We start from the raw sequence: 13,453 nt of genomic DNA on the forward strand, positions 1-13,453 counted from the left end.
GTAGCCAGTGTGGAATGCCATCTCCCTTTCTTTCACTTGGTAAGCCCGGTCTTCCTCCCTCCTGCACTGGGGACAGAGGAGAAGGCTGTAGGAGGGTCTCAGACCTATGCGAATCAGCTGGTCGTTCCCTTCATTTTGCATGAGACATGTCGCAGGAAAGGAGGCGCGGGTCACCACTGATTCTGGCGCTTTTGTGTAGCAGGGGGCTTGTCTTCGGCTATGGCGCCATTTTGCAAGTAACTCAGCAGCTCCGTTTGTGAGCCTCTGGTGCTATGAGCTTTTCTCTCGTGCGCCTCGGACCTTGCGGCTGTGGCGCCCTCATAAGCAAGCAGGGCTCGTTATAGTGTTCTCTGCTTTTTTTCTCCTTCCTTCCTTGCACCGCAGGATCAGTGCGTTGAAATTTCAGTAGCTCAGCTTCTTCACTTTTATGACTGGCTCATAGCACTGCCAAGTCGTTCACCATTGAGGAGAATTCATCTCAAACGAGAACCTTTTGTCTTCCCGTTTGTCTGTCGGCCTTGAAGACGGCCTTCTTGTTTTCTTACTGAGGTTTTTCTAGACAAAGAGAGCACCGACTAATCAAGGTAGACATTCCCCATCTATTATCGACTGAAGCCTTCGGTGACCCCGTGTACTTTTTACTTCTCGGAGAATATCTATCTTCACAATTTCCACGTGGATTCATTCCATTCTGAGCCTGCAATGTGGCACAGTCAGTACAGGTATCTAGTCGATGTGCTCGCATCGTGGTGTTGTCTCGTTTGTCCATCAGGCGCACATGTGTTTTTTCCAAGCCAGTGCATTCAACGACATTAAAATCACCATCTTCATTATCTTCTTCAGCAGTCACGTTGTCGTTTCGCTCTTCATCTTGCTTATTTTCATTAGCCAACAGCGAAGTAGCTCTCGTTCTTGCACTTGACACAAAAGCCGAAAAGGGTATGATTGCCGAAGTCTCTTCGCTGTTACTCCGTTTGTTGCGGGATTCACCCACCCGTAAGGACTTGACCGTCGTTTCTTCTCTCTTGCACGTCTAATTCTCACTGACCCCTTCTTGCAAATCAAACTCCCCGATCTTGCAGACGCAGGCCCCAGATCGACTCAGCGGGATTGGTGGCACTCCTAGGAAGTTATATGAACTTCGGATATGAGTAGTATAGGGTGGAGATAGGAAGCACGGCTTTCATCTCATTCCTCCGGCGACGAACTCGTCACATCTTGCGGACTTTGGAAAAAGAATATCACTCTTTCTCCAAAAAGCTGCTACAAGATACCCAAGAGTCAACGCACAGATCTCTGCTGTGTGGAAGTAGAGATCACTCGTCTTTTTAGTTCTTACGTCTTCTTGTCTTTTCTTCCCCCATGGCTGTTTATTCATCGTGAAGATTGACTAAATAAATCTCGAAAAGAAACTCATCAGAAGGGAAGAAAGGCGGATGGCAAGAGGTGTACCAAAGCTACGACGTGAGATGCGTGCAGAGGGCTCGCGTTCTCACTCAGCCTCTCCGTCCCGATGTTCGTCTTCCTTTTCTCTGTCCCTTTCCTCCTCGTCATGCTTTAAGACTTCTACTTCTTCAAATAAACAGTCACATCCTTCTTCCGACTCCACTGTAAACACTTCATCCCCTTTAACAAAGGGGCAAAGACACCAGGCACCGTCATCTTCACCTCGGCGAAACGAAAGGCTTGGGTCATCATCAGCCCGCAGGCCGTTATTGAGGGGAGCTAATGCCCAGAGTGTATGTCCACCACCACCAATTGAGTTCCCCTCGCCTACGAGTAAAAAAGCTCTTGGACAAAAGAAACCGAGTCCCCGCCTGAATGCTGATACAATCCCATTTTCGTCGTCTTCTCGCCTGTCTACGAACAAGACAGCGACCTGTAGAGAACGCCCAAAGAAGACGGACAACGTAGGAAGTGGTGAGGGCGTGAAGAAGAAGAATTCTGAGACGTTCTCCACAGTCAAGAAGCCGGCCCTCGTAGCAAAGCCAAAACATCTTGATAGGCGTCTTTCCACTCCTGCTCCTACTACTGCCCCTTCCAGCTCATCAGGGCCATGTACTAAAGTTCCTAGTAAGGAGACATCACCCCTAGCACGGAGTGCAAGAAAGCGAAAAGGCCATGACGGAGAGACGTGCAGCTCTAGTAGAAACAGTAGTCGTTCTTCCATTAACTCTTCGTCTGTAGACAACAAAGCGGGAGAGGGGAGACGAAGCAAGAGAGAAGAGGAGGACAAGGCGAAGAGTAAGAAGAAGAGGGAGAAAAAGAAGAAGACGGGCATCGAGAGAACTCCTTCAAAACAAGGTGTGCCCCGGCCTTCGCATCGAGTCAATCAAAGTGAAAAGAGACGCCGTTCTACTTCTCAACATAAACGTCTGAAAGGTGGCGTTCTTACCTCATCCGGTGGTGTTGTCCGTAGTCGGTTTCTTTCAGCCACGCAAAGTCAAGTAGACAGAAAGAAACGAAAAGGAATGAACTCAAGTTATGTGCCAGAGAAGAAGAAATCGAAGGTGAGGAGTATGGGTGACCGATGTAGTAGCCCTCGTTTCAAATCATCTTTGAACGGAGAAGCCGACCCATCGTCAAGATGCGAAGCCGGAGACGAGGCGTGTGCTGAAGGTGAGAAATCTCAGACACACGGCCTACATACAAAGCGGGAGCATGCCCCGAATGCAGTGATTTCTTCTTCTTCTTCTGCCTCATCAGGAGGTGGCAATACACCTCGCAAACGACAGAAGAAGGAAGAACAAGAAGAGGATATGTGTAGAAGCTCAGTGAATAGTAGGAAGGAGGGATGTCAGAGAAATGGAGATACGATCCCCGTCCTTCGAGCCGGCAAGAAAGAGACAGGGAAGAATAGGGGTATGAATGAAGACGAAGGTGAAGCTAACGTTGTCGTTAGAACCCATTATCATTATGAGGAGAGTGAAGAAAGTGTCAAGAGAAGAGGGCTCAAGACTTCAAGTGGAAAGAAGAAATCCGGAAGTAACGGCGTAGGGATGAGTCAGAACCGTACTTCTCTCAAGAAAGCACAGGTCAATAAACTCACGTCGCCCTTCGAAAGAGGCGCTGAAAGAGATGAACTACCTAATATAGAATCTGCTGTAGAAGCAGCACATGACGGCCGAGCTGGTGCGAAGCAATCTCGGGGACGACGTCCTTCGCACACTGCCGCTTGGGGGGTGACTATGTCAAGTTCGGATTTTTCGACTCATGGTGAAGAGAATACACCTTCTTCTTCTCCTGTATTGTCATCTTCATCTTCTTTGAAAAAGAGGTCGCCTCGTCTCTATCTTTCATCCCCTTCACTATCCTCTTCCTCTTCTCGTCGCCCCCCAGTCAAGGAATCGGCATCAGGCAAAGGCCGTAGAGGACAACCTTCTTCTTTATCGTCTACGCTTGTAAGAAGGGAATCAACAGATTCCTCAGGAGGTCTCTCATCGTGTAGCTCGGGTGTTAACAATCTAGCAGGCGACTCTCCATGTTGTTCACCTGCATCATCAGCACTCTCTTCTTCTTCTTCTTTCCCCCCGCCTCCACCTCCTCTTCCTGTTCTTAACTCGAAAGAACTTTCAAGAGGAAAAAAGGCAAGTCTAGGAGGAAACACTCGAGGTAAACACTCGGAAAAGACTTCGAAATCGGGTGGAGGATCTGGAGGAAGACGAAGTGAGAAGGGTGGAAAGCGAGGAAGTCCTCGACTTGATCCTGGTGTATGTACGGCGGATCTCGCAGGACTGAGTAGTATCAGTGGAGAGAAAGAAGGAAGTTCTGCTGGAATAGGCTCTTCGTCTTCACCGTCCTTTTCTGCTTCGTCTTCATCTACTACTCTCCAAGGACTTCATCGAACGAATCATCGACACTGGCAAAACAACTGTCTTCTACTCTATGAACACGTCATGGCACATACACTCGAATGGCCGTCTCTCACAGCTCAATGGATGAACTCCTACGGACCGTAAGACTTAGCTAGCTAGTCGTTGTTGGTAGTATCCTCTCGAGAGAAATCAACTCAGGTATATAACGTGCTTGATCGGTTCTTCAAGGAGCCACGGACTAGCACTCGAGTTCACTAAGTCGTGTTCGAAAGTCTTCACACGACAATGAGGATTTAAGAACGCATGTTGTCTTCTGCCTGGGGCGGAAGAGCAGGACGAGAAGCAGAAGTCTTCACGGAAGTTAGCTGGCTGGCGGTAAAGAAGTCTTTGTAACGTGTGTTTGGTGTGAGTGTAGCATCAGCGTAGTATCTACTTGAAAAGCAGTGAACTGATCACTCAGAAGTGGTATGTACTCCCCTTCTATAACAGGGTGTATGTACAGACACCTCTCGATCTGCTGGAGTGAAGGAGGAGTCACACCTTTCCGGATTCTTTCAAAAGTTGCTCCTGTTTCATGTGCCTCTCTCTTTTCTCCTTTTCTTGTGGTCGTCTCTTCTTCTCTCCAGTATGAAGGTGTACAGGCAACTTTGCCAAACTTCTGCTTCATCTCTAAGTTTCTATCTCGTGTCTCTTCTTCTTCTTCTTCTGTGCGGATGTGTATTTGCTTTTTGCAGTAAAAAGGATGGTGAGATTGGGCAAACAGTTCTTGTTGCGACTCATACAAGTGGTGCTCATCATCCCAACTACCTTCTTCTTATCGAGGTAATACCATGTCTGTCTTCTTCTTTTTCTTTTCTCTGTATCCGTCTCTTCTTCGTCGGTGGATATATCTATCCTCTTCTTGTCTTCTCTGTCTCTTTGTCTCTTTTTTCTTCATGGAAACGTCCTTCTTCATTCGCGCCTCCTCTGCTGTTTTCTCTTCCTATTCTCTCAGCTGTCTCCGCTTTCTCTCTTTTCTGGCCCTCCGTCTCTTTTACCTCTCACTGTCCACATGAATCTCCAGAACTTGACTTGTTTTCCTAGCAGAGAAGAAGGCAAGGACACACAGTAACCTGCAAGAAGAAGCGTGATGGAGTTAGGATCTCAGCTCTTTACCGTAGGCCTATGTCTTCTTTACTTCTATGTTTTTCTCTCAGTCCTGTCTAAGAGGATAGCGTTTGAATAGATAGAGGAAGAGTGATAGATAGTCTTCATCATAATGTCAGTAAAGAAGTCCACGACCTAACCTCTTCAGACGTAGCCCCAGGTGTAGTGCATAGAGCATGCGCGCCCCCTCCTATGACACTCTAGGCGGGTCGCTCGGACCACGTCTCATCTTGTCCTTTTCTGCGATTCTTGACTATCGATGCTTTTTCCCCCCTCTATTCTTCTCTTTTCTTCTCTTCTTCATCTCAGGTGACTCTGCCTGTTCGTCCTATTCCACCCTCTGGGATGAACTACGATCAACGCCAGGGTACGTAGAAAATCTTGGGCTCTTTTTTTCTCCCCGTTTCGTACCGAGATAGGGGAAGTTGCGATTTACAAGTGCTGCAAACGAACTCAGAAGAAGTGGATAGTCTCTTAATTTGACGAGGTGTGTATACCTGTCTATACACGTTAGCGGAAACGATCTTCGCCGTTTTCTTTCAGTAGAGCTACAGACTACTGCAGAGGTCACATGTGTTTTCTTCTCACGATACCAGCAGATACAAGAACGGACGTCACGAGAATGTCTGGGGAGGGGTGTCTAGACTCGTGGGCAGTTCGACAGAAGAATGAAGGAAAGGGAGGCGTGAGATAAGATCTGACATGTCCTTGTATCGTCCTCACCAAGTTGAGCTGATAGATTTTGAGAGACTTCGCATTTCGGCGTCCGTTCCGTGCATGCATATCCTATCTGTGCACTTTGCCATCTGATAGCTTTCTCATCACAGAGTTGTGTGTGTGCACCCGAGTGAAACGATAAACTCTATCTAGGTACATCTAGAGGGAAGGTGTATAGAGTCATGCAGCAAGTGTGTGTATATACACCCGGAGTCACGGAAGCACAAGAAAGTCTCTTCACCATACACACCGACTTCTCTTCAGGTATATCTGCATGCATTGCAGTCTCTGCTATTCAGGTTTCACATTCTTTTCATATGGTGTCCGTCTCGACTTCCTGTTTTCTTGCAGACTACTCAGGCTTCGAGTTTGGAGACGAAGATACACGGAAATTCACAGTTACTTCGCGGATCCCTCATGAGGGAGAATGTAACAGGTCAGCCAGTCAGCTGTCGATGGAGTTTTTCTTGTCTCGGATTTCTTTCTTCTCCTCTACTGTGTCATGTTAACAAAGGTAGATACTTGGGAAATAGAACGCTTTAGACTCACGACCCCCACCTGCACTGCGCGCACAGCCAGGGGACTTCGTCTTTGCCTGCTTCTAGACAGAGATCTAGTACGGATGCAAGAAAGACCACGCTGCCCTCCCTTCTCTTGCTTACTTTGTGACCGCCGGATAGATAGATATCTGTATGCTTCTTGTCAATAGGATTGTACAGGTCAACCTAAGAGTGGTGTATCTCTTACCACTTACTGAAGGCGGGGGCAGTGGGATTCCTCGTGCGGCATGCAGTTGCTTCACCGAGGTGTTTTTTTCTCCCTGTGCGTCATCGGGAGGTTATGATTGAAAGGTCAGAGCAGGGGGGTGAGGTCTAAAGCTAAGCTTTCGCGTCCTCGAAGATCCAATCGGACACATCCCTAAACAAAACGAAACAGCCTCTTACATGAACCTATCTATTGTCTGTCCATCCTTCTTTTTCGTGTCTGACTATCTCTTCAGGTGTATCTATCTGTCTACCTTCCGTTAGTCTAGCTATCCAGTGTCTGTGAATTCTTCTCTTGTATTCACAAGATAATCTCTTGCTGCTATGTATTTATCTTTAACTGTCTCAGAGCTCGTTTCTGCCCTCAAGCACAGTCAAAGGTCGCTTCGAAGGCCCTTGATGGATCAGGTACGTTGGAGTAGTAGTAGTAGGAAGAGTAGTTTGAAAGTCGCAAAGAATGTTTTCTCTCTGGTTCCCTTTGCTCTCTCCTATTTGAATCCGATGGCCGATACTTAGAAGGAACTTCTTTACCTTGAAGGGACAAGAATCGCCGCTGCAAGTCTGCAGACACGTATGAGGAAACGTACGCGCGTCGCGTTCCTTTCTTACTTTCATCTTGTGAAGCTAGGAGCATACGTCACGATACCTATACTAATCATCATCACCTCTTCTTTTCTCCAACTCACTTTTCACTAACGTCCCGGGTAAAGAGAAACGGATGCTATTGTATTCCTCTTCAATAGCTCTCGCTCTTCTCGTTCATCAATCCGAAACGAAACCTGAAAGAGAAGGTAGATTGTTCACTGTCTGTGATGCTTGTTTCCCTCAGTGTACATCTTCGATATCTCCAAGTTCGGTCCGGACGTCTTTCACCCTTCTTCTCCTGTCTTCTTTGGCTCCTCGTCTTCGTCATCTCTTTCTAAGTCACATAGCTTGACGGGAAAGGGTGGCGGTGGTGATAGTAGTAAGAGAGGCAGTGACAGCGACGAGGAAACCGAGGATTTCGTGGGCATGCATGCAAGTAGTACAGGCCCTGGAGACTACATGACTGATCAAGCAGAAGTTGTTCTATACGGCCATTCGGCAGAAGGGTAAGTCGAATGTGATGTGATACAAGCTCATCTTTGTATAGCGACTCTTTTGCTATAGAGATCCTTTATGCACGTATAGATCCAGGTGTGTACAGAGATACACACGTAGCTATGTGTCTCTCTGTATAGCTATCGTTATAGACTGCAGACCTATTCTTTCAAGGTTCTACCCTCATTCCACCGGACCGACCAATTTTTCAGCGTCGCTTGCCCTTTTGTGTCGTCGTCTTCTGCGCATGCAAAGCCTGGAGATCTTTCTTCTGTCGTTTTCGCTTCTCTAGGTGGGGACTAGACTGGGCTCCCCCATCTTCAGGCAAATCGGCATGCGTCGCCTCGGCGTCTGATGACGCCCTTGTTTGTGTCTGGGACATTCAAGCTAAGCGTAAGATCGACGTCTGAGGTTACAGCTAGCTATCGTACTGCTGGGTGAAACAGGAGGAGGAGAAAGCACTTGTCTTTCTTGTTACCTTCTTCTCTTTGGACAACCGCTGTCTCTCCTGCTATCTTTAACACACCACGTGGAAGAAAACGTCGGCGAAACTATACACATAGTTTTCATGAAGATACGTCAGATATTACGTAGTGCGTGAGGGAGAGGTGAAATACCCAGGCAAGCTTGCCCATTAGATGCTAAGTCGAAATACATGCAGACTCGTCTCCCGCTCAGAATACACCAAGCAGTTTTCTTCCCTTTTTCAGTCTCCATATATCCATACACAGACAGACAGAAAATTGCATACCCCCTTTTGTTAAGTAGAGAAGAAAACAGCTCGGAGCGCCGTATAGCTAATTAGGTGCGCTTTCTTCCCTTGTTTGTCTTCACTCACTCGTATTGAGTTCTTCTTTGGCAACTGTCGTTTGCGTACTGGCTCAATCATACGCAAAACGCAAAGTGGGAGTGGACTATCTGAACACGCTACGTGTGTGTGACAAGCTAGCTAGCTGAGGTGAAACAGAAGTTCGTGATTGCGTGCAGGTCCAGGGTGGCATGCACGCGCCTGAGCCTTTATGTACAGGAAAGCTCTACGGCTGACTTGTATGGAGACTACCCTTCTTTTTCCGTGCTTCTTTTCATTCATAACGAAGACTTCCACAGAGGCATTATCTTGTTCATGTCAGAGGGGACATTTTGACTCCTCGTCCTTTTCTCATCTCCCTCTCCCCTCTACATCTGTAGATCTGCTTTCTATGTGTAGCAACCTCTCGGTGTCGATCGAGCGTCAACTTCTGTTAGTCCTACACTCGTTTCCTTTCTTGTGTGTTTCTCCTTTGCTATCAGCTTCATCATCCAAGAGAATTCCTCCCCTTCACAAGCTTGTAGGCGATTCGAATATGCGGCCTCTTCAGGTAAAAAGAGAGTAGTTAGGTCTTCCTTTTGCCTCAATCGACACCCTTCCACGGGTTCCCCTTTTCCCGGTGTATATACACCCTGCACAGCTCTAGATCTCACCAGACACACAGGTAGAATAGCCCGGCTGAAGCTCTTTTTACGGGCGACCTTTGAAGTCGAGCTCTACTGTACCTACAGATCTCTAAAGTACACATCAGAGATGCTCCTGCTTGTACGTCACTCTGGATCTTACAGACAGTTGATAGGTCGTTCTTCAATCCTCGTATGTGTCTCGCCTTTCTCCCACGGTAGGTCAACGAATTAAGCTATAGCCCGCATGCACTAGGACGTGACGATCACGCCAACCTGGAAGCACAAATATGACTTTGCCTATGGCCTCCATAGGCAAGGTGATCTATCAAGCACCTTTGCCTGGTGATTCGATCGAGTTCCCTTAGCCCGAGGGCAAGAGATCTCTGTCTTACTTTTCCTCAGGATGTTCGCTGGAAAACAGGGGAAGGTGAAGGAGAGATTCTACTTGCTGTTGGAGATGACGGCTATCTAAGCATGTAGGTATCAGAAAAGCGATTTCTTTCAACATGTGAACACTCGGTTCTTCTCTTTTTTTTTGTTTCCCGTAGGCATCTTTTGTTGGTTTCTTACCCTCTATATACTTCTCCTTTCCGCTGCTTGACGTCTCACAGACAGGTGGTCTTTCCTTCTTGTTCAGAATAGGTGTCTTTTTCTTTCTTTCTATCTCCGTTCTCAGGTGGGATTTACGCGCGTCGCATCTTCCTGTTCTACGTGTGAGTTGTTTACTTCTCTCTCGAATCGAGAAGAAAGACTGGATAAAGAGCACCGAGCTGACAATAGTCTAAGTGTTTCTTCTAGAGCAAGAGAGTTAGACGTATCAAAGAACGGATGATATCAGGCGACTCGACACTCTTTCTAGTTTTCTTTTTCTCATGCTAGTATCGTTGTCTTGCAAAAGTGAAGAGTTGCCTAAGAGTAGAAAAAAAAGGAACGGTTGGAGGGCGTGGTGGTGCTCGGGACACAACCCGTTCCTGGCATGTTTCGCGCCTGTTCCTAAAGGCAAAGACACGCGGAGTTTGAGGGTGTATATACACTGAACCATTCGGATGTATGGTGTAGACTTACTTGCTTTTTCATTGAGCAAACAAAACAGGAGTCCGTTGTTTCTTGTCGTCGTCTGATAAAGCTGTTTCTGTCTGCCTTGTTTCTTCTTCTTCTTTCAGTTTTTTTTCTTTCTTCCCTTGTTTCTCTCTTGTTCTTTTCTCCTTGTTCTCACGTCCGTTTTTGTGTCCGTTTAGATCCGGTACCGTAATCCTAAGGTTACATCTACATAGTCGGGAGCCGCTTGGGAGTACAAGGAGATGAGAACCTCACGCTCTCTATGTTGAAAGAGGACGGCTATTTCGCCTTTAGTATTGCCTCTCGTCTCATCATTTCGTTCTTCATCTTATCCGTCCGTTCTCCTTCTCTTTCGCTTCTCTCCTTTCTCCTTCTCTTTCCCTTCTCTCCGTTCTTTTTCTTTATCTTGCATATATGTGTATTTCTGGTTGTGTTTTGTTTCTTCTGCAGACACAGTGCAGCGGGACATGCCTCAATGCTCTCGCCTTAAATGAACATGCTCCCTCTGTTGTCGCCACCGGAGGTTCAGATCAGGTACCTCCTCTCCCCCGTACATCTCAATCTATCTATCTTTCGTCTACCCCCGAGCTTTGATCTTTCATGTATTTCTAGCTCCAGTCGATCTGTCTAAGCCCGGTCTACCCATCTTCAATGTCTCTACCGTTAGTCTGTCTATCTCTCTATACTTCTTATCTACTGTTAATGTGTGTATCTATCGTTCATAGGGTTCGAATCCACTGTATATGTTTGCGTGAGATAGTGTTTGTTCAAGAATCCTAGGAACACCTCGGCATTGCATGGCAAGCTTGACTGGAGCATCTCGTAAGGCACTACAGTGAGAGGTGTCTTTACTTCTCTTCCCTAGGTACACAAGAGATGATATAAGCTTGTCTGAACAAAGAGTTCTCTAAGCGGGGGGATCGTACCTACGACACACATATAGAGAAATTTGTGGAAGCACTGCGACTTGTTGTCTTCTCTTTCTTTTCGATGGTGTCTCTCTTCCACTCTCCTTCACTCTCCTCTCAACAAAGCGGTCTCCCTCGCTTTATCTATGTCTCGTATGTACGTTCGCACATACCGTGGAAGTATACGCGTATACATACGTATATTTATATACAGATATACAGACAGTGTAGGGGAAAAGTGTATGTCTGCACTGCATACGGAGGGCCGTACGTCTAGGTGCCGTGAATAGGTAGAAGGTGTATATCTAGATTCCTTGTATGTACGTTTTCTCTGGCCCTGCGGTGTATGTGTTGTACAAGAAGTGGTTGGGGTGGTGGATTTTTGTGCTGCAGTTGAATCGTATCCGAACGTCTTTCCACCGGGTTCAGAGATAGAGTGTTTTCTCCAGTCTCTTTCCTTACTTGTGTACGTACACTGTATAGTAGATCTCTACAGCTTTACTCGTACATTTATCTGCTGTGCGAAGATGCGATCAGCAAGTCAGGGGAGTGCACTCGACTCACTTCTCACATTTGTTTACGGCGAGGTGGGAGTCTCTGTACGCCCCGTTTATAAGACGAACTCCCTCTACATATATGTATAGATCAAGAGGTACCGCTGTGTGTTTGTCTGATTTCTCCTGAGTGCAGGGTGTCAATATATGGGATTTACGTGAGATGAAAAGGCCAGCTCATCGCCTACTACGTGCTCATAGCGAAGCCATTACATGTCTTAAGTGGAGTCCTCATCAGAAAACCGTTATAGCTTCCGGTAGGTTTGAAGGAAAGCAATCTTGGATTCAGCATACTCTCTTCTTTCCTGTAGGTACATAACAACCTTCTGGCACATAGGTACTATACCTCTGATGTACCCCTCCTACATACAAATATATGTATATATACATACATCTACCTATAGGTTCATATAGCTATCTATATTTACTTATGCACACATATACGTATTTTAGTTTCATGCAGAAATGTTTAGAGAGTGTGTAAGTCAAGGGGCGACAAGAAAGGGCAGGTGTTTGCTCTCTCTTTTTTACTCCGGACGGCTCTTTGGTGTGACATGGAGGTAAACTACTTATTCACGTGAGTGTAATCTATGGATAGGACCCCATGTATGAAGACACCATACACAATTCTCTCTTTGTATGGATACGCATATAGATGCACGAAGGCACGACATACCGGGAAAAGGGAATCCACTGATCCTTCTCTGTTTATAGATATCTCGTCTCATTTGCTTTTCTTCGCTCTATATGCTTTTCTTCGCTCCATATGTGTCGGTTCGTACGCCGGTACCTGTACGTGTACGATTCTATAGGTATATTTATCTAGATATGTATATGTTTATGTGTGTAGATACGCACGTGGACAGAGGTGCGAGTTGCTCGTTTCTCGCTATATGCGCAGTGCTCCGTTGGCAGGACATCCGTGTATGTGCGGTGAAGCAGGGTAGGTGGTAACCATGTGTGTGTCTAGGGAAGTCGCCTACATCGGAAGCACCATACATATAGTCATTCACAGATGTATAAGAATACGTGGTAGATACACTCAAGATAGATCCACATATGTAGTCGTCTTTCTATGTATAAGTATACTTGATAGATAGACTTAAGACAGTCAATAGATCTTGTGTGTCAGAACTGTTTTGTGTATGTTCCAGGTAGTACGGATCGTCTAATACGTATCTATGATCTATCGTTAGTTGGGTCCGAGCAAGAGAGTGATGAAGCAGAGGATGGACCGCCTGAGCTTCTCTTTGTTCATGGAGGTCATGGAGGTGGTATCAGCGACTTCGACTGGAATCCTCTCAAAGATCTTTTCACGGAAACTCCGGTAGGCTCAATCACTTTGTCTTCTTCTCCTCGGTCTTTTCTTCTTGGTCTGAAGTTGTTGTTTATAGATACCTATCGGGAGCATCTCCCCTCTTCGACTCTTCTGGGTGTATAGGAAGGTGTCTATCATCTCTCTCTCTTCTCTGGAGATCATTCTATTTAGATATACACATGTATCGCTTTACAGTACAGCAGAACTGCTCTTAGCATCTGTCTTCGTTCATGTACGCTATATGTGTATATATCCCTGAGATGTTTCTTTCCTAGACTTCACTAGGACTTGCCGCATATCGTGCGAACTCTCATGTTGGACTTTAGGCGCATGGATGTCACAGTAAACCGTCCATAAGACGATCTTTCCTTCCGGGTGTATCTACCCCGTACTATGGCACCTGGTGAGGGATTGACTTTCATTGCATTGTGTTCTTTCCTTTCATCGACCTCTTCTTCATTCATCTTCTGTTTACGAAGACATCTAGTTTGCAGGGTGTAACTCTTTTCCCTTCTTTCGCGTCGGAGTCATCCACTGCAATTCACACCGGGTTGTATCAGTATAGAGGTAAAGAGACTTTTGTCTGTACGTCTTTGTGTATCTGGTGTGTCTGTATGAAGATATATACCTTGTGATGTCCATGGCTTGATGGAGATGT

At 46.3% G+C, this 13,453-nt stretch overlaps 1 protein-coding gene across 1 annotated transcript; it reads left to right on the forward strand.

Moving 5' to 3' along the window:
* Window positions 1-12,918, forward strand: CSUI_009641 (wd-40 repeat; the record flags this gene model as incomplete). The annotated part of the gene is made up of 14 exons (XM_068069754.1): window positions 1-39; window positions 773-3,955; window positions 4,550-4,637; window positions 5,271-5,328; window positions 6,030-6,114; window positions 6,792-6,850; window positions 7,272-7,533; window positions 7,815-7,915; window positions 8,813-8,880; window positions 9,359-9,432; window positions 9,633-9,669; window positions 10,466-10,549; window positions 11,614-11,734; window positions 12,632-12,918. Exons 2-14 carry the CDS (start codon window positions 1,437-1,439, stop codon window positions 12,916-12,918), a joined length of 3,843 nt encoding a protein of 1,280 aa, XP_067918272.1. The 5' UTR covers window positions 1-39; window positions 773-1,436.
* Between the last annotated feature and the right edge of the window lie 535 nt (window positions 12,919-13,453).

Source organism: Cystoisospora suis (genome assembly GCF_002600585.1).
Source record: "Cystoisospora suis strain Wien I chromosome Unknown contig_5847, whole genome shotgun sequence".
Taxonomy (NCBI): Eukaryota; Apicomplexa; class Conoidasida; order Eucoccidiorida; family Sarcocystidae; genus Cystoisospora; species Cystoisospora suis.